The sequence below is a fragment of the Amblyraja radiata genome, chromosome 29 (genome assembly GCF_010909765.2).
Source record: "Amblyraja radiata isolate CabotCenter1 chromosome 29, sAmbRad1.1.pri, whole genome shotgun sequence".
In the NCBI taxonomy this organism is placed as follows: Eukaryota; Metazoa; Chordata; class Chondrichthyes; order Rajiformes; family Rajidae; genus Amblyraja; species Amblyraja radiata.
The window spans coordinates 17,027,305-17,050,728 of record NC_045984.1 but is presented as its reverse complement, the minus strand read 5'-3'; the positions used below and the strand labels follow the sequence as shown (position 1 = coordinate 17,050,728).

General features: G+C 39.2%; 1 protein-coding gene across 1 annotated transcript in view; it reads left to right on the top strand.

The window, feature by feature from the left end:
- The window catches only part of map2k2 (mitogen-activated protein kinase kinase 2), a 49,375-nt gene extending 27,913 nt beyond the window's left edge, over positions 1-21,462 (top strand). Inside the window, exons 6-11 of the mRNA XM_033046700.1 lie at positions 6,087-6,211; positions 7,468-7,681; positions 8,669-8,733; positions 13,465-13,526; positions 17,357-17,402; positions 18,053-21,462. Coding sequence (XP_032902591.1) covers positions 6,087-6,211; positions 7,468-7,681; positions 8,669-8,733; positions 13,465-13,526; positions 17,357-17,402; positions 18,053-18,163 — 623 coding nt within the window. The 3' untranslated portion in view covers positions 18,164-21,462. The remainder of the gene's footprint in view (positions 1-6,086; positions 6,212-7,467; positions 7,682-8,668; positions 8,734-13,464; positions 13,527-17,356; positions 17,403-18,052) is intronic.
- The last annotated feature ends 1,962 nt before the right edge of the window (positions 21,463-23,424 follow it).

The following is a 23,424-nucleotide window of genomic DNA, read 5'->3' as shown; positions in this document are numbered from 1 at the left end:
GGCTTGGCCCATGTTTATGGAGCCCAACTGCATGGAGTATGAAAGTGTGGCAATCCAACATGTGCATTTAGGCTGTTCCCCAAGTTACAGATTATGACTAACATTTCAAATATCATAAGGCCTCCAACAACATAGGTGGGCAGTTATATGCTTGGTAGTACATTGACAGCAGTATAATGCAGAAATGCCAAGAAAGGGATTGGATTGAGGGCATGTGGAAAAGGGAGCTGCAATCAAAAAGCTTCCTCCTTTGTTTTCCCCTCTTCCCCATCACCCAAACCATCTGCAAAACCAGTCAGGGACCTGCATGCTGACCAATATTCCAATGAGCAATTCTGCTTTTATACCACTGCAAATGAAGCAACATAACTACATACATTGTGGCTCCCCACGGCACCAAAGTGCAGAAGACGTGTCAAGCATTTCTTCAATTGTAGCACGGATCTGAGCAACCTCCCTCTGTTCAAGCTACAGAATGGGGTATTCATTGCTATTCCAGGTTGTACATATTGCTCCAATTTGTTTGAACGTTGTACCTCTGAGTAAATGTAATGAATGGCAGAGCTAGCTGGAAGAGTGTAATGGCCTAACCTGGCTTTTATCTCTTAAGATCATGTCTGATCTATCTCCATATCTCGGATTTGCCTTAATGTCCAGATACCTATCTGACTGTATTTTCAATAAGCACAATAAGTCTCCATGGCTCTGAGGTAAACATTCAAAGGTTTGCCATCCTCTAAGTGAAGAAATGTCTCCCATCTCTGCCGATACTGACCTATCCCTATAATTCTAAAATCTCCCCCCTCCTCCCGGTCCATCCATCCTAGATTCCTCAGCCAGTAAAAATGCAAGCCCTGCACTTAGCTTAGCTTTACTAATTTTGTATTTTTTTAGTGAGTTCTCACATTCTTGTAATTTAAGAATTCAGTCCCAGTCTGTTTCTCCATACAGAAAAACTATTGTGCTCCCTCTCTGGCAAGTCCATTTTTTATTTAAGGAGACCAAAACTGTACAGGTGTAGTCTTGCCAAGGCTCTATGTAATTGCAAAAACACTTCCTTGTATACAAACCCTCTAGTAAGAAAGGCTAAGTTACCACTAAAAAATAAACTGCTGGAAGAACTCAATGGGTCAGCAGCAGGAAAATGAACAACATTTTAGGTCGGAGACCCTTTTTCAGAAGATTTAATGTATCAGAAAGAGTGAAGAGCTGCAGGATAAAGGTATCGTTCTGATTGCACCGCAATCTTGTGGTTGGAAACCAGCTGAATATTGATGGAACCCTTTCCAATTCAAAACCCCTCCAGGACAAGCCCCTCCAGGTTTTCTTTATTGCCATGAGTGAAATCAGTGGCAACTCCCTTCCACCCACCTCGGGAACTGGTCACACACCTGAAAGACCCTTGTTTCCGAGTGCCTAAAAGGTGGATAATTGATTATAATGCCAGCCCTTAAACAAGTGGTGGTCATCTGTGTGAGACGATAAAATCCCACAAATTTCTCCACTAAAGTACAGTACTTAAGATGGCGTTCACTCCACCAGCTGCTGATAGCCTAATTCCGCCTATGAAACTGACATTTCAGCGTAGTGAACTAGCCATCCCATTTCTTGTACACTCCATGCACAGGCTATGTCCTCGTATCTCTCTATCATGAGATGCTTCCGTGCAGTTGCAGGTGGGCATGGAGATGTCAAAACTCAAGCGGTCACGGAGAGAACGTACAAACTCCATACAGTATTGCACCCATTGTTGGGATCTAACCCGAGTCTAAGGCAGCAACTCTCCGCTGCACCACTGTGCCGCACTGTGCATGCAGCTCCTGTGCTTGATCTTCCCCTTCCACCTCTGGATCTTGCGGTGTTGCTCCATGAGCATCAAACTAACTGCAGAAGATGTGGACAGGTTCAAAAATCTTGTAACTACATAACAAAGTTGATGTTTGCACTAATTCTCTGAAAACTTAGCCAAATGAAGATGCAATACTGCTGTGCAGTAAATCTTTCTTGGACTCGATCCAGATATTAACCATGAAACTGCAGTGTTTGTCAGGTTGGATTATCAACTCAGTTGATGTTCAGCTCCATTCTGCTCCTGCATTAGTTTCAAAGACAAGTTTCATGGAACTCAGAAACAAGTACACCCTGGCACTCAGTACTGTTAAATTCATTTTAATAACCAATTTTTAATTGAAACTTATCTCTCCCATGGGAGAGTTTCTTGATGCTGTCAGCAGCTTTGCACAGGAGCACATTTTTCCCTTTGAATTTCAACATCCTGCTGCAAAGCACTTGCTCTCTGGTTAAATTACTGTCTCTTGACTGGGAGGGGGGGGGGGGGAAAGGGAAATTGGAAAGTTTTTAACCATAAATTAAATGAATCTACAATTACATCTGAGATTTGTCAAAACAAAAAGTGAGTTTTGGAGAATCATCTGGTTGTTAAGATTGAACATCTTACCACAGATGGACAATGGAAGGCAAATAAGTATTTTCAAACAAGGGAGAAGCACTGTGAGATGAGATTAGGTAAATAACTTTGGGAGCTGGCACAAATGTAAAAATTGTGCCACATTTTGTTTAGTAAAGGTCTACCACTCTGTCATATTCATAAGGCTGGTGGTGAAATATTTCAGGAGGTTAAATATTTGATCCTTTGTGATTCTGAAGCAATGGCCACACCTACATGATTGGAGTGATAGATGCTTTTGGGGGGGGGAAAGCTAAAAAACAATTGCAAATCGCCAGGATCGTGTTTCTGGATGGAGGCTCTTCCTAAATTTTGCTATTGATGTGTGAGAGAGAGAGAGAGAGAAGAAAGGGGCAGGGAAAGCAGAGCTTTTCTATACTTTGTATCCTCCCATGAATAGTTGAGAACATGCTGTTACAAAACTGATTACAACTGAACTGATTTTTTATAATTAAACTTGTGTTAATGTGCCTTTACTCTGAAATTGTGATTTAAAACAAGATTATTCCTGGAAAACAATCTGGTTTGATGGAGGAGGGAAAGATAAAGCACATCCTCACAGAATGCAGAATAAGTTCTAAGGACATTTTAAAACTGTTTGCTAGCGTTTAGGTCTGTGTGTGATGGTGACCATTATTACCTGTAATCGGTCACTGGACTCACTGCTGTGTGGTACTCCCTATTAATATAGACTAAGTTGGGTTATCTTGATTCTAGTATTTAGAGCGCAGGAGAAAGAGTACTTATTTTTCTATGCACTTATGCAAACAGGTTCTCTTTGGCAACATGTTCTTAACCAGATATGTACAATGCCCTCCATAATGTTTGGGACAAAGACTCATCATTTATTTCTTTGCCTCTGTATTCCACAATTTGAGATTTGTAATAGAAAAAAATCACATCTGGTTAAAGTGCACATTGTCAGATTTTAATAAAGGCCATTTTTATACATTTTGGTTTCACCATGTAGAAATTACAGCAGTGTTTATACATAGTCCCCCATTTCAGGGCACCATAATGTTTGGGACACATGACTTCACAGGTGTTTGTAATTGCTCAGGTGTGTTTAATTGCCTCCTTAATGCAGGTATTCCATCACCTTTGGAAACTTATATTGCTGTTTACCAACATGAGGACCAAAGTTGTGCCATTGAAAGTCAAAGAAGCCATTATGAGACTGAGAAACACGAATAAAACTGTTAGATACATCAGCCAAACCTTAGGTTTACCAAAATCAACTGTTTGGAACATCATTAAGATAAAATAGAGCACTGATGATCTTGCTAATCGCAAAGGGACTGGCAGCCCAAGGAAGATCTCCACAGCTGATGACAGAAGAATTCTCTCTATAATATAGAAAAATCCCCAAACACCTGTCCGACAGATCAGAAACACTCTTCAGGAATCCGGTATGGATTTGTCAATGACCACTGTCTGCAGAAGACTTCATGAACAGACATACAGAGGCTACACTGCAAGATGTAAACCACTGGTTAGTTGCAAAAATAGGATGGCCAGGTTACAGTTTGCCAAGAAGTACTTAATAGAGCAACCACAGTCTGGAAAAATGTCTTGTGGACAGATGAGACGGATTAACTTGTATGTTATGGCAAGAGCAAAGTATGGAGAAGAGAAGGAACTGCCCAAGATCCAAAGCATACCACCTCATCTGTGAAACACGGTGGTGGGGGTGTTATGGGCTGGGCATGTATGGCTGCTGTAGGAACTAGCGTACTTATGTTCATTGATGATACAACTGCTGATAATAGTAACATATTGAATTTGGAAGTGTATAGACACATCCTATCTGCTCAAGGTCAAAACTAATTGGCTGGCGATTCATTCTACAGCAAGACAATGATCCCAAACATACTGCTGAAGCAACAAAGGAGTTTTTCAAAGCTTAAAAATTGGTCAATTCTTCAGTGGCCAAGTCAATCACCCGATCTGAACCCAATTGAGCATGCCTTTTATATGCTGAAGAGAAAACTGAAGAGGACTAGCCCCCAAAACAAGCATAAGTTAAATATGGCTGCAATACAGGCCTGGCAGTGCATCACCAGAGAAGACACCCAGCAACTGGTGATGTCCATGAATCACAGACTTCAAGCAATCATTGCATACAAAGGATATGCAACAAAATACTAAACATGACTACTTTCATTTACATTACATTGCTGTGTCCCAAACATTATGGTGCCCTGAAATGGGGGGACTATGTATAAACACTGCTGTAATTTCTACATGGTGAAACCAAAATGTATAAAAATGGCCTTTATTAAAATCTGACAATGTGCACTTTAACCACATGTGATTTTTTTTTTTCCTATTTCAGATCTCAAATTGTGGACTACAGAAGCAAATAAATAAATGTCGGGTCTTTGTCCCAAACATTATGGAGGGCACTCCATAATTGATAAATATATGTGCATAAATACACTGTCTCCTTTATGCTTTGCATACCATAAATTCAGTGTTTGTGAAGCTTAAGTTATTGGAACTCTTTTCAAGAGCCCTTCTGTACTTCACCGGATCATACTGTTTACTTTTACTGCATTTGTCTTATCACAAAAGATTTTCCTGGAATTGCATCAAACCAATTTTTTGTGAGTGTTAAAGTTTCCATATATTTTGCAATAATCCATTGCAATTTCCACTTCGATTCGATCATTGTAACTCTCTACAATCTTTAAGAAGTATCAGCTGACAATTTAAAATGCATGAAAAAGTAAATGCAGGTCAAGGTAAGATTTATCAAATTAAAATTGTCGTCTGAGCTGAATTGATATTAGGAAGCATTTTTGATGCACCTAACATTAAATAGTTTACAACTCTATATCGAGACACATATGAAAAGTGGCAGGATGTGTGTTTGACCACAGCCAGCATGTACAAGTGACACTGCAGAGAGGGTGCTTTAAGAAATACTAAAGTACAACAGAAACTCTAAATGAAACTCTCTCATCATGCGGAAACCAACTAACTACTACAAAATAATCTAGGTGGGTCTCACAGTATTTCTAGCAAATGTAAAAATATTTTCAGCAAACCATTGAAGGCAGAAGAGATTAATCTTGGCAACAAGGCCTTGCATCTTCCAACAACCATCTAATAAGCAGCTAGTTTTCCCTTTTGTTAATGTCTTATACATCTGTGAAAGGTGGCAGAAGTATCAGACAATACAAGAATAGTTAATATGTTCTTTATGATCATTTCCTATGAGCAGAATTTTTTCCCTCCAATACATTTAAAGCTTTTTTAGAACATTGTATGGCTACAAGTGAGTCATACAGTTATGGTGCTTCATGTAAAACAGACTTGATCGACCTAATATTTTTTTTCCTGGCTCAATTTTTATCTGTTGCATTAGTTTTCACAAGTGAAGTGATTGCTCAATCATGAGCAAAGGGACGTCTGTGTGTAAGTAGCAATGTAGTAAGTAAGATATTCAGAGGATTTAACTTTTTACCTAATATTAATATGCTCAAAGGTGAGGTTTCCTATAAGTTAAAATAAATAAATGAATGATCAATTAAAAAAATGGGCACTGAGGAGGTTGCAGTGTATCGAAATGCTTGCACCGTTTGTATTCCCTGAATTATGTTGTGATCTATTTCAGATGTGAAACCATCCAACATTTTGGTTAATTCTCGTGGTGAGATAAAGCTCTGTGATTTTGGAGTAAGTGGTCAGCTTATTGACTCGATGGCAAACTCCTTTGTGGGGACTCGATCTTACATGTCTGTAAGTCTTTTGTTCATTTTTCAAGCTTTGCACAATTTTTTTTAAATGACTAGCCATTTATGAACAAGGGAAACTAACTGATAATTTCAAACTCCTGCTTAAGATGTGGCCATTTGTGTGATGCATGTATAAGAAACTTGTATCCTCCTAAAATGCTGTGGTTATTCAAGCTGTATTCTAGCTAGGTTAGCAGTGTAGCAAGGTTGTGGTCTCTTATTTTAGAATTGCTTTGCCAAGAGAACTAGTTTGTTTACATTCTTCATGTTTTTTTAGACAGGAAAACATGGTACCAACCAATAGGTTCTGAGCTATTTTAAATTTCAGTTTAATTCTTACTATGAGGCCACGGGAGTTCTCTGTGGACTGAATTTTATTGATCATTTGCTCTCAACACAGCCGTAACCTTCATAATGAATCAAAGGTAATAGTACTGGTTCTCATCATGTTCTTTGCAATCAAAGCTCACTGGTGGCCCAGAAATAGTCTATGTGTAACCATTCCTCAACGTATTATTAGCCTGAAGAAGATCCCGACCCGAAATGTCATCTGTCCATTCTCTCCACAGTTACTGCTGCTCCGTTGAGTTCCTCCAGCACTTTATTTTTTTGTTCAGGGTTCCAGGATCTGTAGTTTCATGTGTCCCAACACACGACCAACATTGAGTCTGAATGCTAATTTACAGGAAGCTAAATCATCTTGTTACCCTCTTCTAAAGAAACATATTGCTAAAACATATCACTTTAAAGCACATTCAAACTTTTTCTAAAATGTTTTGGCTGTGACGGTGCAGTGATGAAATGGGGGGGGAAATAATGATGGCCCTCTAACATTAAATTGTTTGGCCTTTGTACTAAATCACCTTCCTCCTCTTAGATTGCGCCTCTTAAATAATAGACGTATTTATATTTTGGCCCATTATGTAATTCAGTTATGATAACTATATACTTTTTCTTTCTTTGATTTAGAAAACATGTTTGAAATGAATACATCTTAGTTAAAACTTATCAGTGGTTCATTTTAAAAAGGATAATTTTTATCCTTGACCAGTCGGGACCTAGAACAATGTGGCTAATGCTTAATCAACCTTGGGAATGGATTGGAAAGCCATTCTGTTTGGGGGCATTTCTGATTTAATAACAATTGCTGGTCTTGTTAAAAATGTCCGCATCCATGAACACAGTTAGAAAGGTTTAAGTTGGTTATCTATTTATGATATAAATAGCTCTACTATACACTTTGTTTCCTGTTACTTGCAGCCAGAGAGACTCCAAGGTACCCATTATTCTGTGCAGTCTGATATCTGGAGTATGGGCCTATCCTTGGTGGAGATGGCAATTGGAAGATATCCTATACCCCCACCTGATATGAGGGAGCTGGAGGCCATCTTTCAGTGCCAATTAATGGAAGGAGCAGGACGAGAGCAGCATAGCACATCACCCAGATCAAGGGCTCAAGGACGACCTGTCAGTGGTAAGTACCAGTCAACTCTACTGCTTAAATAATGGTTTCCACAATATAATTCCATTTGTTGATTGGTTTGTGCACATTTGTTAAAATGTTAATACAAGGAACTGCAAATGCTGGAAGTTTGAGCAAAACAGTGCTGGAGTAACTCAGTGGTTGACTGAGTTACCCCGGCACCTGTGTTTTGCTTGTTAAAATGTTGTTCTTTGCTTTGTGCAATTGCTATAATAAGCCTTCACAATAATCTCTTTGATTGCTGTGCTATGTTTAGCAATCCCAAAGAAAGTTCTTCATTTTAGGATTTGGAGGTAGTTTTTCTGTTCACCGTGCCCTTGCAGAGAACATAGAAACTTCCCAACCCCTTCACTGGTTACCTGCATTCTGACTTGTGTCAGGAAGGTAAGTTATCGTTAATGTATCGTTTTTTTTTTTTTGAGGAAAAGCCATTTTCTTCCCCTAACTGTTTTGTTTTGCTGGCTTTCCAGTGCCAGAAACAGACAATATTGCAGGTAGCCTCATTATAGGAAACTGTCGATACAGTACAGCAACCTTTGAGTTGCGTGAAAATGCAAGAAAGAAAACGCTTATTCGCTTTCCAGGCTTTATTCCCATCTTCTACTTTGATGTCGTTGTCCAAGTATGTAGCTACTTTTTAAAGAAAAACGTTGAAAGGTAAATGCTGATATGCTCAACAGGTCTAGAAAACAAGGACAATTGGGCCACATATTCAAAGAGTGGTGATACGGATATGGAGAAAGGAATCTGGCAGTAGGATCGTCAATCACAATTCAGATCATTGATATGAAACACATTTTTGTATCAGCCTCTCTCCCTACAAATGCTGCCTAACCTGCGAAGTATTTACTTCATATTCTGTTTTTGTAGGTGTCCAGGATTTGCCTAGGAACAGCTGTAGTAATTGGTTCACAGATCTGCTCTTGCAAAATAGAATCATTGGTATTTGGACTGATTTGTTCCCTTTCTATTATGCAGGGCATGGAATGGACAGTCGACCAGCTATGGCTATTTTTGAACTTCTGGATTATATCGTTAATGAGGTTTGTACTTGTTTTTAGTAATGACATTTTGTCAAATCTTATCAAATTTGTAAAATAAAGGATAAATATTGCATGATCAATAATTTATATGAAACATCATTCCCTTTTATATATGGGGGAAAAAAAATCTATTAAAAAACTAGACTAAGTGGGACCCGTTGGGTCCCAGCATCACACAGGAGAGCTGGTCATCCAACGCAATATTCCACCTCTCCACCAATTCTAATATTGGTGGCCAGTTGGGGGGGGAGGGGCTTTCTGGAGCGTTAGTATGGGTGTTGTGGGCTGAAGGGACTGGTTTCCAGAGGGCTAGTATGCAAATTGTGCGCCAAATGGATTCTTGGGCTGGCGTCTCAGTCAATCAAGCCTGTTGTGCTGGCAACTCACTCACGGCTGGTGGGCTGGTAGTTGACTCGCGGCTAATCCTTGAAATTCTATTTCAAGCAGGGTATAATGCCACCAAATTCAAGTGCAGTTTCTTACCACTTCTAACAGGGTGCAAGGCTACCAAATTCAAGTGCAGTTTCATACCATTTGAAGTAGGGTGCAAAGCCACTAAAGACAGCGAGTCGTGACCTCTCCCTCCTCCATCTTGCAGAGACTGAGCCACACCCACATTTCCGGGTTTTATAACCCCTCCCCCCCCCCCCACCACCGGAAAAGGTGTGGCTTTCATGGAGTGATTGACAGGAGAGAGATTCTCAACATTTTAAAAAAAATTAATAACACTTATTTTTCATTGATGAGAAGAATTCTCTGCACCTGCTCAGCGGAGGGGGACTGAGTAAGATGGCCAAAAAATCACAACCGTATGTGGTAGCGTTTTATCTAAAATCAATATACAGTGCAAACAGGAAGTAAGTGCATTTACAGTAGTGCCTTTTAACTTCAAGCCAAAGCACCCAAGCCACCATTTGCAGTAAGTAGTGCATTTCAACTTCATGCCACACCCAAGCCATCATTTGCAGGAAGTAGTGCCTTTCAACTTCAAAGCTCCCAAGCCGCCATTTGCAGTAAGTAGTGCCTTTCAACTTCATGCTACCATTAGCAGTAAATAGTGCCTTTCAACTTCAAGCCAATGCACCCAAGCCACCATTTGCAGTAAGTAGTGCCTGTCAACCTCATGCCACCATTTGCAGTAAGTAGTGCCTGTCAACCTCATGCCACCATTTGCAGTAAGTAGTGCCTTTCAACTTCAAGCCAAAGCACCCAAGCCACCACTTGCAGTAAGTAGTGCCTTTCAACTTCAAGCCACAATTTGCAGTAAGTAGTGCCTTTCAACTTCAAGCCAATGCACCCACACCCCCATTTGCAGTAAGTAATGCATTTTAACTTCAAGCCATTGCACCCAAGCCACCATTCACAGTAATAGTGCCTTTCAACTTCATGCCACACCCAAGCCATCATTTGCAGGAAGTAGTGCCTTTCAACTTCAAGCCAATGCACCCACACCCCCATTTGCAGTAAGTAATGCATTTTAACTTCAAGCCAAAGCACCCAAGCCACCATTTGCAGTAAGTAGTGCATTTCAACTTCATGCCACACCCAAGCCATCATTTGCAGGAAGTAGTGCCTTTCAACTTCAAGCCACAATTTGCAGTAAGTAGTGCCTTTCAACTTCAAGCCAATGCACCCACACCCCCATTTGCAGTAAGTAATGCATTTTAACTTCAAGCCAAAGCACCCAAGCCACCATTTGCAGTAAGTAGTGCATTTCAACTTCATGCCACACCCAAGCCATCATTTGCAGGAAGTAGTGCCTTTCAACTTCAAAGCTCCCAAGCCGCCATTTGCAGTAAGTAGTGCCTTTCAACTTCATGCTACCATTAGCAGTAAATAGTGCCTTTCAACTTCAAGCCAATGCACCCAAGCCACCATTTGCAGTAAGTAGTGCCTGTCAACCTCATGCCACCATTTGCAGTAAGTAGTGCCTGTCAACCTCATGCCACCATTTGCAGTAAGTAGTGCCTTTCAACTTCAAGCCAAAGCACCCAAGCCACCACTTGCAGTAAGTAGTGCCTTTCAACTTCAAGCCACAATTTGCAGTAAGTAGTGCCTTTCAACTTCAAGCCAATGCACCCACACCCCCATTTGCAGTAAGTAATGCATTTTAACTTCAAGCCATTGCACCCAAGCCACCATTCACAGTAATAGTGCCTTTCAACTTCAAGCCAAAGCTCCCAAGCCTCCATTTGCAGTAAGTAGTGCCTTTCAACTTCAAGTCAAAGCTCCCAAGCCACCATTTGCAGTAAGTAGTGCCTTTCAACTTCATGCCACCATTTGCAGTAAGTGGTGTCTTTCAACTTCAAGCCACACCCAAGCCATAATTTGCAGTAAGTGGTGTATTTCAACTTCAAGCCACACCCAAGCCATCATTTGCAGTAAGTAGTGCCTTTCAACTTCAAAGCTCCCAAGCCACCATTTGCAGTAAGTGGTGTCTTTCAACTTCAAGCCACACCCAAGCCACCATTTGCAGTAATAGTGCCTTTCAACTTCAAGGGGGGGAGGGGGGCTTTTTTTTGTGTGCAAGCTTTAGAACCAATGGGCATTTATTTTGCAAGCTTTAGAACCAATAGACATTCTTTTGCAAGCATTTTAGAACCAATAGTCATTTTTTTGCAAGCTTTGAAACCAATAGTCATTTTTTTGCAAGCTTTAGAACCAATAGAGACACTTTTTGCAAGCTTTAGAACCAATAGACATTTTTTGAAAGCTTTAGAACCAATAGACATTTTTTTGCAAGCTTTAGAACCAATAGACACATTCTGCAAGCATTTTAGAACCACTAAGGGCACTTACATTTGAGTAAACATGTGTTCAGTGTTATTCACAGCTCAGAGAAACGTGACCCTCTGCCTTCCTCCATCTTGAAGAGACTGTGTGGTACACCTCTACCTGGTTTTATAGTCCCTCCTCCCTGCCGCCAGCAGGGGCAGCAGAGAGAATGGGGAATTTTGTAAAAACATTAATATCTCTGTAATTTCTAATCGACGGGAAAAATCCTCGGCACACATGCGGCGGAGGGGGGCTCTGAGCAAGGTGGCCAAAAATGACGGCCGTAGGTGGCGGCGTTCTCTCGGAAATCGCAGCACAGATGGCCAAAACCGGTCAAGAACAGACTTTTAGTAATATAGATGTGCCAGGTTAGAATTCTGCTTTCATACCCTGCCTGACGTAGCCATATGGTGATATATTTGGAGAATTAGAGATCTTTCCCACTGCATAATTAGAAACATTCCAGGTATGAAACATCATTTGCCTTTACTGCCAAAGCTGATATCTTGCAGTTCTGCAGATTAGCAACTTGAACAGAGCAAATCTTGGCAGAAAATTAACATTTTTGTAAATAGCTAGATTTAGTTTGATATTATTGTCACGTGATCAAATACCATAAAAAGCTTGTTCTGTTTGTTGTCCAGTCAAATCACACAATTCATGAGTACAATAGAATCTCCTCTAGAACAGCACACAGAGTTCCCATGTTCCAGCACCATCTTGCAACTTCCAAGTCTCTAAAAAGTCCAATTCACAAAGTCTGAGACGATATGCGATTTCTTATATTCTCATCTTATGACCTAGTGCCCTGGCGGCACTGGATCGATGAATTGGAGGTCAGCCAGACATTGCGAGATGCAGTTGGCTTGTTCTACCGCCACTCCGTACAACTGTCACAGGCTGCACTCGATCCACTTTCTCTCACGGCTGCTGCAGGGCTTCCCAGAGCCACCTCAGCCACCAATCACACTGCAAATACGCCATCAGCAATCGCCCCTCCACTTCCGTGTATTACAGCCACCATGCTCCAAGTCCCAATCTATTCATGAATAGAATAGAATAGAATCTTTAGCGCCCACTCAGAGGATGTGGGATTTGTGAGCAATTCACAGCCGCTGACCTTCCCCATCACCTTTCACTATTGTCTCCTATTCACTATTCACTATCTATCTTGAATTGGCTCCGTTAAATTTCCCAGTGCCTTTAGGATTTGGATTCCTCTTCTCTCTTCCTTGCACCCTCAATAATGCTGAGAAATCCTGGCACAACTGGCAATACTGAATTCCATGTGGCATCCAACAGTGGATTGCCAGCAACTATTACTTAGCTGGTTCTGGACAAGGTGATAGAGGTCTGGGATCCACGTGCCTACAAACAGTTAAACACGGGGAACAGCTAGTGTTCAATTCATGTAGTAAACTCGAGGTGTTAAGTCCATGTAAACACATCCAAACTTTTTCAATGTTTTTAAGGCAGAGCTAGCCATTCTTGATAAGGGGCGAAAGGTCATTGGGGAAGATGGGAATGTGGTGTTTCGGATACATTCAGATCAGTCGTGGTCTTATTCACTGGTAGAGTGGGTGTAAGGGGGCAAATAGCCACTCCTGCCTCATTTCATTTGTTTGTAACATACTCCATTATTCTTATTCTAAGATTATAACCCAGTGAATAAAAATCTGGAAATGTCTATTTAAAACTGTTTCTGCGTGATTGTTAATTCAAAGCTATAAGTTGAGACGGAATGCAAATATTGCTTTTCACCAACAATTTAGAGGTTGTCCAAAGTAACAGGGTCTAGAGGGGAACAAGGCCACTTAAAAATATGACTTGAGTGAGTACTGGTGCGATTCAGACATTAACTAATTTGCTAAACTGCAGGTTTTTGTCTATTTGATTGCTAAGTGTATAGAGTGGAAATGGCTGAAGCTGCTCACACTTCGCTACTTTTTCTTCCAGCCTCCTCCTAAACTCCCCATTGGTGTATTTTCACAGGAATTTCAGGAGTTTGTAAATAAATGGTAAGTAACTGCATCACAAGCCTGTGTTTTTAAATTATCGGGCAGAAAGTGGCTAACAAAGCTAGTGGGTCTCCTAAATGTACAAATTGCAAAAGGTACAATTCCTTACGGAGGTCCCACCCCAGTGTCTTGTGCACTAGATTCAATTCAATTCATTAAAAACCAGCTTGCAACAATTTAATTGTAAAAATTGCTAGGTCTGATGATTGACTCGGAATTAACTTAGTAAGTTGGCCATGTTTAACATCTAAACTTGTTTTCACAAAGGACAAACGTAAAATGGATGGTACTTTCTGTCTGTGCTCAGGACTTCGCAGCTATGGAAGGCACTTTAAGGTGTCACCAACCTGATATCCATTCCTGCTTAGATAGACATGATTTAACCATTCCTGCTTACCAGCTAGCTTATCAGAACTGCCACCTGGGAATGCAGCATATGGCAGTTTGATTAATTTTAGTACATTGCAATTTCTCAGTGTTTGGGCTTTGTGGAGCTGTTCAGAATTGCATGGGACTTGATGAGGTGAATAGGGGATTAATTATCTTTGTTGACTGAGTCGGTAAGAGGGCATAATTTATCAAAAGAAAAACCATGGTCAACTTTACAAGGTTGTTTTTATGGCAATGAGCTGACTAAACAGTGTTGGGCCTCAAATATTTAAGGGAATTTGGGATGTCTGAGTCTGATGGGGAACTTATAAGTGAGATACTTTATGAAGTTTTGAGGTGGTTTTAAGTTTATGATGAACTTATAATATTTGTATTCATTCAAAGGTGGGAAGGTTATACAGACAGTATGATGTGAATATTGGTGCTCGGTGAAAGGTTTAATGGTGCTTTTATAACCAACAGTTATTACTATGTTTTTTTCCATTTAAAAAAAAAAAAGCCACCTAGCATGGCAAAGCTCTGTAATTTAGAGTTTCCATTCGCCATATTTCACATGAGAGTTGTTCTGGGAGCAATTTTGTTTTTTAGATGTACAGTGTAGGATGACAGGCATTTTTTTTGTAAGCTCTCAATTGCCTTAGATATATAAATTACTCTTGACTGTTATTAGATACAGTTAGGACAACCTTGATGTTTCCATAGCCTAATATAATCTTGCTTTGGCTTTTTCCATTTAAAATCATGTGAATGATGTTTTCATCACTGATTTTTTGGGAACATGTGTTACCAAGGAGTTAAATCTGGGCATTATGTTCGGGCCACCTATTACAAAATATTTTGTCGACCTGATATTTGTGGCTGAAATTTTCTAGTTTAAGCCGCTATTAAATTGGACTTTCATTTTCTCCATAACACGTTAATAATGTTGGTTGTTTGATTAAATTCAATGAGCGTACGTGCACTTTTAGTATTGAGATTTCATGGAAATGCTCAAAATTATATGGGGCTTCGATGAGGTGAATGAGGCATAACTATTATTTTTGGTTAATAAATTGTTGATCATAAGCCAGAGGGCATTTATCTGAAAGAGAAGTGCTTGAAGCTAGAGGGCAATTTTTTTTGAAAGGAAGACTGTTAGCACAGCAAATGCCTCCCAAGAAAACCTGCTAAGTCATAGGTAGACAAAAATGCTGGAGAAACTCAGCAGGTGAGGCAGCATCTATGGAGCAAAGGAAATAGGCAACGTTTCGGGTCGAATCCCTTCTTCAGACCCGAAACGTTGCCTATTTCCTTCGCTCCATGGATGTTGCCTCACCCGCTGAGTTTCTCCAGCATTTTTGTCTACCTTCGATTTTCCAGCATCTGCAGTTCATTCTTAAACAACTGCTAAGTCATAACCACTTTTTAAAAATAAATATTTAAAAGGAAAATTATTATAAGGTGCAAGCTGCGATTTAACTTATCTGCCATTTTCTTGTGTGTAATTTTCCATTCTTGGCCTCCGAATCCTACACTTGCCTTGGCTATCTTAGTCTCTCGCTGCTGGTTATTCAAGATAATTGCAGTTCCCATCTTGTATGCCTTTGAAATGTCTCCATTTATGTTTTGCCCAATGAAGAAGCAACATCTTAGACTTATAGACTTTTCACACTAGTGTTGTCTTCACCCTTGCTATTCATTATTTTCAATCAAACCTATTTCACGTTGCTGTCCATTGTATCTACATCGCAACTTGGTACCTCGCCTTGTGATTAACAAATCTAATATGCCATCTATTCCTTTTTGCTTATTCTTCTAAAATTGTAAATTGTTCTGGAATATTGAGTTCCCAGCGCACATTGCCCTGCAACCATGCCTCTAACAGCTAATAGATCATGCTTGTATGTTACTGTTTGTGTTGTTCAGTCATCTATCTTGTTACAAATGCAGTATGAGCATTCAGATAAAGATACTTTTTTTTTTTAGTTTTTACGCTAATTATTACTTCAAAGTTTACTTTCTGCTCGTCTTGACACATTTGGATTTTCATTTTGTTTGTCTCTCTCTCTCATTTAGTAATGATTGATTAAACTCTACATCACTAGAACCCAAGGCACTATAACCCCGATTGTGTAGTTCTCCAGAACATTGGTCTCCACATGGTGAAGCCCACGCCAAAGGAACCGTTCCTGCAGCTGCCATGCCCATGAATTGCAACCCATTTCACCCACACCAAGCAATGGACCTATTTTGTTTCCTGCTAGGGGCCACTTTTTATTTGTTGCTAGCATCCCCAGCAGTTTACTAATTTAGGGACTTGAATCGCCTCATTTTTTTTAACAATGTAAGAAATCTGCAGCTCATCAACTCTAGAAGGTCTGAAACATAGAAACATAGAAAATAGGTGCAGGAGTAGGCCATTCGGCCCTTCGAGCCTGCACCGCCATTCAATATGATCATGGCTGATCATCCAACTCAGTATCCTGTACCTGCCTTATCTCCGTACCCACTGATCCCTTTAGTCACAAGGGCCACATCTAACTCCCTCTTAAATATAGCCAATGAACTGGCCTCAACTACCTTCTGTGGCAGAGAATTCCAGAGATTCACCACTCTCTGTGTAAAAAATGTTTTCCTCACCTCGGTCCTAAAAGATTTCCCCCTTATCCTTAAACTGTGACCCCTTGTTCTGGACTTCCCCAACATCGGGAACAATCTTCCTGCATCTAGCCTGTCCAGGGTAGGGTCTCGACCCAAAACGTCACCCATTCCTTCTCCAGAGAGGCTGCCCGACCAGCTAAGTAACTCCAACATTTTGTGTCTTCCCCCGCTCATCAACTCTATGCTGATTGCGCATCTTCATGATTAGAGTTAAATTGGAGGGGTGGATTGGAGTTAATTTAATAAGTTTTTTTTCCTCACCACCACCACCCTACCCCCACATCCCCACTCTGTAAATGATCACTTTGCGCATGTTGCAAACACGGTGGCTCTTCAAGATTGCTGCCGGATATATTTAATAAGAATTTCCTGGCTTCTATTCAGTGTATTAAGAAATTGGTAGTTTTAAACAGCTCTTTGGAAACATTTAACTATTGTGTAATTATCATTTTAATATTGACATTCATACTTTTAAATAAGTAATTTGCGAAATCTGTTACATAGTTTTCATTTTGAATGCCATTTTGTTTATAAGCATACTGTCATGCAAGTTTTGAAGTTGTTACATCAAAAGAAAACTTTGGTGAATGTAATTAACTGTATGCTTTCAGTTATTACAGTGCAAGTGTACAACTGGTCACCGAGATATAAAAGCTGGAAATATTTAGCGGGTCAGGCTTATGTTAAACTAGCTGCTGTTTCAGGTTGCTGACTTTTCATCAGAATGGTCATAGCTTGGAGTCTATGTTTTCTTGCTGCCGAATAATGAATTAAATGTGTTATTTTATGTTTAATTGTAGTTTATTCAAGAATCCAGCAGAACGAGCAGATTTGAAACTACTTACGGTATGTCGGCATCAGCACCTTCATTTACTCCAAATTCATTTATTTATGGACTCATTGGGGTCTTTTAACATGGTTGCAATGGCACCTGTCATTATTCAATTAAAGATGTCACGAGCTAAAAACGATAGCAACTTGCATCATGATGTCTCGTTTTGGAGATGGGTTATAACATGTAGTATGGGGTGGGGGGATAAATATTGACTGCAAAAAGTTTGGCGAGGGAAGTTTTTGATTGTGTTCCACTGTTACTGCTTTCATGCAGGATTTTCTATTGATGTAAATGATGGCCACATTTCCTAACCTATTAGTAAACATTTTGGGGCTATGCAGTTATTGTGTGCAAGGTCTAATTCAGTGTTGCTTTTAAAATCAGTTATGCCGCATTTGATCGGGTTCTATTTCTGTGTTAAATGGGTGGTAGTCTTTCATACAGTTAAGATGCAATCATGGCCTATCTTCACTTCTGTGATGAATCATGTACGATGAGTTTACAAAGACATGTATTGCTCATTTCATCAACACAAGCACTTCACAGATCAAGGTTCTGCTCCTGAGAACATCCTTTTTCTATAGTTGCCCTTATCGCATCACTCTACTTGCTATAATTCTTTTATTTCATTAAAGCTTGACATTTTCTTGCTTATTCACAGAGCCACATGTTCATTAAGCGATCTGAGGTAGAGGAGGTGGATTTTGCTGGCTGGATGTGTAAAACCATGGGGCTGAACCAGCCCAGCACCCCGACACGCATCGCAGCGTGAGCAGCAACAGAGAGCCGCCGCCCTCCTTCCCCCAGAACTCCCATTCATCTCTGCTGATGTCAACCACTACTGTCGTGCCTGTGGCGTAAAAAGGACTCTCCCTGCACTCAGAAACCGCATGAGGAGGTTTGCATTCAGGCAGCATTGGCACTTCTTTCAAAAGAACCTTTGTCTTTCTTTAGCTGGTTAATTCTTAGTTGGTCATGGGTGTTGATATTAATGGTGACGGTGATTTATACCTGCTCGCAACTTAATAGAAATCTGTCATCCAAAGTACAAAATTCTTCGTCAATGAGTTCCATTAGTTCTCAAATCAGCTAATTTCAAAATATTGCATCACTGCACCTATCATTGAATGATTTTAATGGAATCGAGTGTGTTTGATAGTTTTTTTTCTTAATCACAGTAGTGCCATGTGGAATTGTCTTCATAGTGGAATGCAGCTTGAAGCAGCATATTCAGAATTTTTTCAGGATATAGCTCTTGGGTATTGGCTAGGTTGCCAGACAAGGTAGGAGTATTCATGAACAGATTTATTCCGGGTGTTCTTATATATGATGTCCCAGAGCTTCTGAATTACATTTTAAAACTGAATGGTATCTTAAACTAGTTGAAGTTTTCAATTATGGTCATTTTTCTTATACAATATTTATTATAGCATTCAGCCAGTGATCAAGCAAGTGATTTAAATCCCTATTATGTTTTTCCTTGCATTTCTTCCAAAGATAGTTTAAGTTAACTAGAATTAGGGGCTTATCCTTTACAAACAACCAATACTTGCATATAATATGTTAAAGGTGTTTATACTTTACAAATAAAAGCAGAATTAATCAGATTTCCTGTACAGATTAGTGGTGTTTCACTGGAACAAATGTATGTTTTGAGAGCCAATTTAAATGATTTGCCAAAATCCTGTCCTGACTAATAATATACAATTAATATTCTTTAAATTTAGTTATAGATCCTTGTTGGTTATAGGTAGGTGACAGTATGTTTTTTAAAGTCTTTACGAGTGCAGATGCCTCAAAGTAATGAACCAGGCGAGATGGAGGGCAAGTCCTTTTATTTGTTTAGTTCGAGGTGTAGCGTAGAAGACTTAATTCTGCATGTTATAAATTGAAGGTGTTGCATTCAGATTACATATTTCATTATAAGAACATTTAGCATTTTTGATACCTTTCAAAATGCCAACAGGGCTAGGAAATGTATTCGCAACTCAAACTAAAGGGCAGAGAAATGTACTTGTGTTTGAATTGGAATTGTTTCAACAAATGAAGGCTTGCCCACATATGATACAAAAGGTTTCGAAACACTATCAATGAGCTTGAGTAATATGAAGAATTGGTTGAAAAATATTCCCAAAGGAAATAACATTTTGGAATAAAATAGGTACAGCTTAACAACTTCCTCGGTCTTTAAATGGGCACTGTCCTTCAGACCATACATCAATATTAAGATTTGTTACTTTGAGGGAATGATGTTTAAATTAATCATCTAAAGGAAGACACACTTTTCTTTTTAAATCCAGCTTGACCTCTGAGGTGTAAATTGTAATGTCTTAGTTTGTTTTGTTTTAAAGCAAAAGATTTTACTTTTATTTCCTTTCTCAGGTCCACTCTTTAGTTCATGTTTATTAAATGTTTAATTTTGCTGCTTCTCTGCTAGACATGGCTTGTTTGCTGGGTAAGAGCCTGTTTCTGATGAATAATGGTTTGGTCTTTGCAAGCATTGGCTTTCTAAATATTCTTAATATTGCAGGTAAAATATGTTCACAATGCTCCCCCCCCTCCCCATACCCAATAATATTCATAAGTTCCTGAGAGATTATCCTGTCCTTTTGTTATCAAGCTTCATGGAGTCTTACAGTTTCAGTCACTGTATTCAGTGAAACGTTCTGTAATGACGAAATCTAGTTCATATGTGAGGTATGCTTTTGGTAGAGTTTATTGCAGCTTAGAGTTGGGTTGTGGTTGTGGAGTTTGGTTCAAGGATGTTATTCACAACTCCATGGCCTATTAACTAACCTATTATTGTGGTTACGATATAAGCCTCTGCATAGCAACTAAGCCTTCAACTTCACCATCTAACCATTCCAACAGCCAGTCTACCAATCAAAGCAACGCACGTGATTGTCAACATCTACAGGAAAAGTTAAATGATAAATATCGATGAAGTATTTCCCTGAATAATCATGCCATGATTCCCAAAACCCATTTGTTTTCTGGATTGCACCTTCCACTGAAGGTAATATACGGCCAGTCTGATTCTTTCGTTGTTTCCATTAGAACACATCCAGTTCAGAATCATGAAATATAATGAGGACGTTATGAGACAAAAAGAGCAAAGTTGGTGTTGTATTTTACATACTAAAAACAACTATTGAAATAATTAGGTGAGGATTCAGAGGTTTTTTTGCCTCTGGCTTGCTTAATATTTTTGACACTGAACTATATAGCAGCCATGTTTTTGACACAAACTGCACCCCGAATGTACTTCTAAGGGAATGCGAATCCATTTTAAGTGCCTGGGGGAATAAAAATAAATTTAATTTAAGAAAATACATGTGAAACCAGTTTATTACACTGAGGCGTCGAAGGTAAAAGAAACGCACTGTGATTAGAATGATGGAGTCGATTTTTTGTGTTGGGATCTCAGTTGTCTGTGTTGTGCTCCTGTATTGTCAATGGATTGTATATGCCTATGCCTTTAAATAAATAAAAATACATGTAAGCTGTTGTTGTTAAGGCACTTGTGCATATTGGTGTATGTCACTATATCAGGTTTATGATGTTGGTCTGATGCACTTGTTCCCTTTTGTGAAGCCTGCCGGCATTTTGTGCTACTGGTTGTGTTACACTCTTCAACAAAGAAAGTAATTTTGCAATGTGTAAAATAGATCTGGCTTATTACAAGAAAAATCACCAATAGCACAAGGACTGTACTGATTGTTTTGAGCTTTTTTTTTTAAATTGCAAAATAAATTGTGAACTGAATGTATAATTTAATCAACTGTTGCAAAAACTTATTAAAACTGAAGTGGCAATTGTTTTGTGTGAATTAGCACCAATGTACCATTTTGTCTGAATTATGTGTACCAAGGAGAAAGAGCCTTTCCCTTTTACTGAAGACCAGCACAGACTTTGTTTTATAATGGACTGCTTCCAATGAGAATAGCCGGGTTTGCTGGAACTGATGTGCTTGATCGTAAAATGAAAGTGGCATGTTCACTTAAAATATTCTGTCGGCGCATATTTTTAACTCGGAAAGAAAACATTGTAAATAAATGGCACTTTATAATACATTTAATTGTTCTATTGTACAAAATCCTGAGTAACAATGGTTAGCAGCCATTCTAGTTAAACTTGCACTCAAGCTTTTAATTGTTACATCTTTCCACACTGCACTTTATTATCTAAGTGAGGTGTTAAGATTTCCAGAGAAGAGACGGGAAGAGATCCTAACCTGTCCCTTGAGAGAATACACTATATTATAATTCCAGATTGCCCGACCCGCACTGTTCTTAGGACAGTTTGGTAAGCAATCCTGCACCTCCCACAAACTGAAATTTGAATGTTGTGGATGAGTTAAGGAGTAATTATCATGTGCTCAAGTTCCATTGAAAGGATATGTGGGATTCTAAATATGCTCTCTGAATTTCTTTAGTACAGGTAGTTCAGCTATAATGTAATAGTTGCATTCCTACAAAACCTAATGTGAGAGAAAATAGGGTTATAAAAACAATTGCATCATAGGGGGAAAGGGGGTGGTTACGGATTAGAGTTTGACTTGCAATAACAGTTCTTTTTCCCTACAGGATTTTCAAAAAAATAAAGGCTTTTTAATAACTAAGCTTATTTTTGTTACTGCAAGCTAAAATACTAAAGACTGTATAATATGTTGTTTGATAGCATCAAGTGTAAATGGAAGTGATTGCTTGTCGATTTCAATGGCCTACTGTGGTGAAAGATGCAGTTGTGTTTTTCAGAGATAATGGTGTCCAATTACTGCAGGAAGACGATAACCAATTCATCACTTGCATGATATCAAGTTTCCGCCTGTGGAAACACGAATAATAGGAGAACTACCTGTAGGCAGGAAACCTTAAATATTACTTTTCAATCCTTTGCAATCAAAAAATAATCCTTTTATTTTAACCTTTTCCCAAATAAATACAACTTGTCTTTTTAATGCTTGGTTTATGATTTTGTTTCAAGGTTATGAATACTAATCTTAAGGCAGCAGCAGCAGCAGCTCTAACAGTACAGACTGTTATCTCACTTGCTGGAATTGGAATCAAACCCACATTCCTTACTGGAGGGGAAGAGCTTATTTTCAAATTTTAATCCAAATCTATTTTATGTGGCAAAACATATCATGCATTTGGGTAAAGCCATAATATTCTAAGAATCCTCCAATCAAAATGAATGGGGACTGGTAGAATCCCATCAATGTTTTCTAAGTGATTAAAAAAAAATCCAAACATTGTGTCAGAATTTCAACTGCTCCCGTGATTTGGAATCTGTAGTTGTGATCATTAAATTTGACCTTTTTCTAGTTTGTCACTGCTCCAGATTACTAACTTCACAACTAGTAGCATATATTGTGTGCTACAATTGTAATGCCGTGGAATTGTACAGCTTGTGATGTTCAGAACGTGCAAAATTGACAAAATTGGCTGAATTATTTTAGAACTCTGTTCTTTATTGTCACACAACTCGAGATGTGTTCAGCAGCAGGAAGAAGCCACCTTTGGTGCTTTGTAGCGAGATCGTCAACCACATTCCAAATAGTTAATTTCTGCCTCCCATTGCTATAATTATATGAGGGCTTTAAAATGCTTCACAGAATATTTGGTGGTAATATGGTAGTTGTGGTAAGGTTTGGTTCAAACTGTGACTTCTGCACAAATCAGTCATTCTCAGACAAAACTGTATAATTAATAATGACTGGGAAAACTGGCAGAGGGCAAACTTTTGGAAGATCAAGGAGAGGTAGAAGAAGAGTTTTCAGCAAGAACTCATTCTACATGTGGTTTAATATCCCGCTAATGCTTTGAGATCCAAGTAGCAGCATGCAAGATTGACCACATCATTAGTGACTGTCATAATGGCCATGGATTCCAACCAGGCTGAAGGAATGCACAGCATCACTGTTTGCTGGCTGGGGTTAAAGTTTCTAAAGCTTGGAAACAATCCCCTCAGCTGACCATGTCTGTGCCAACCTTGTCATTCACAGCAATCCCATTTTCTCATTTTAGGATC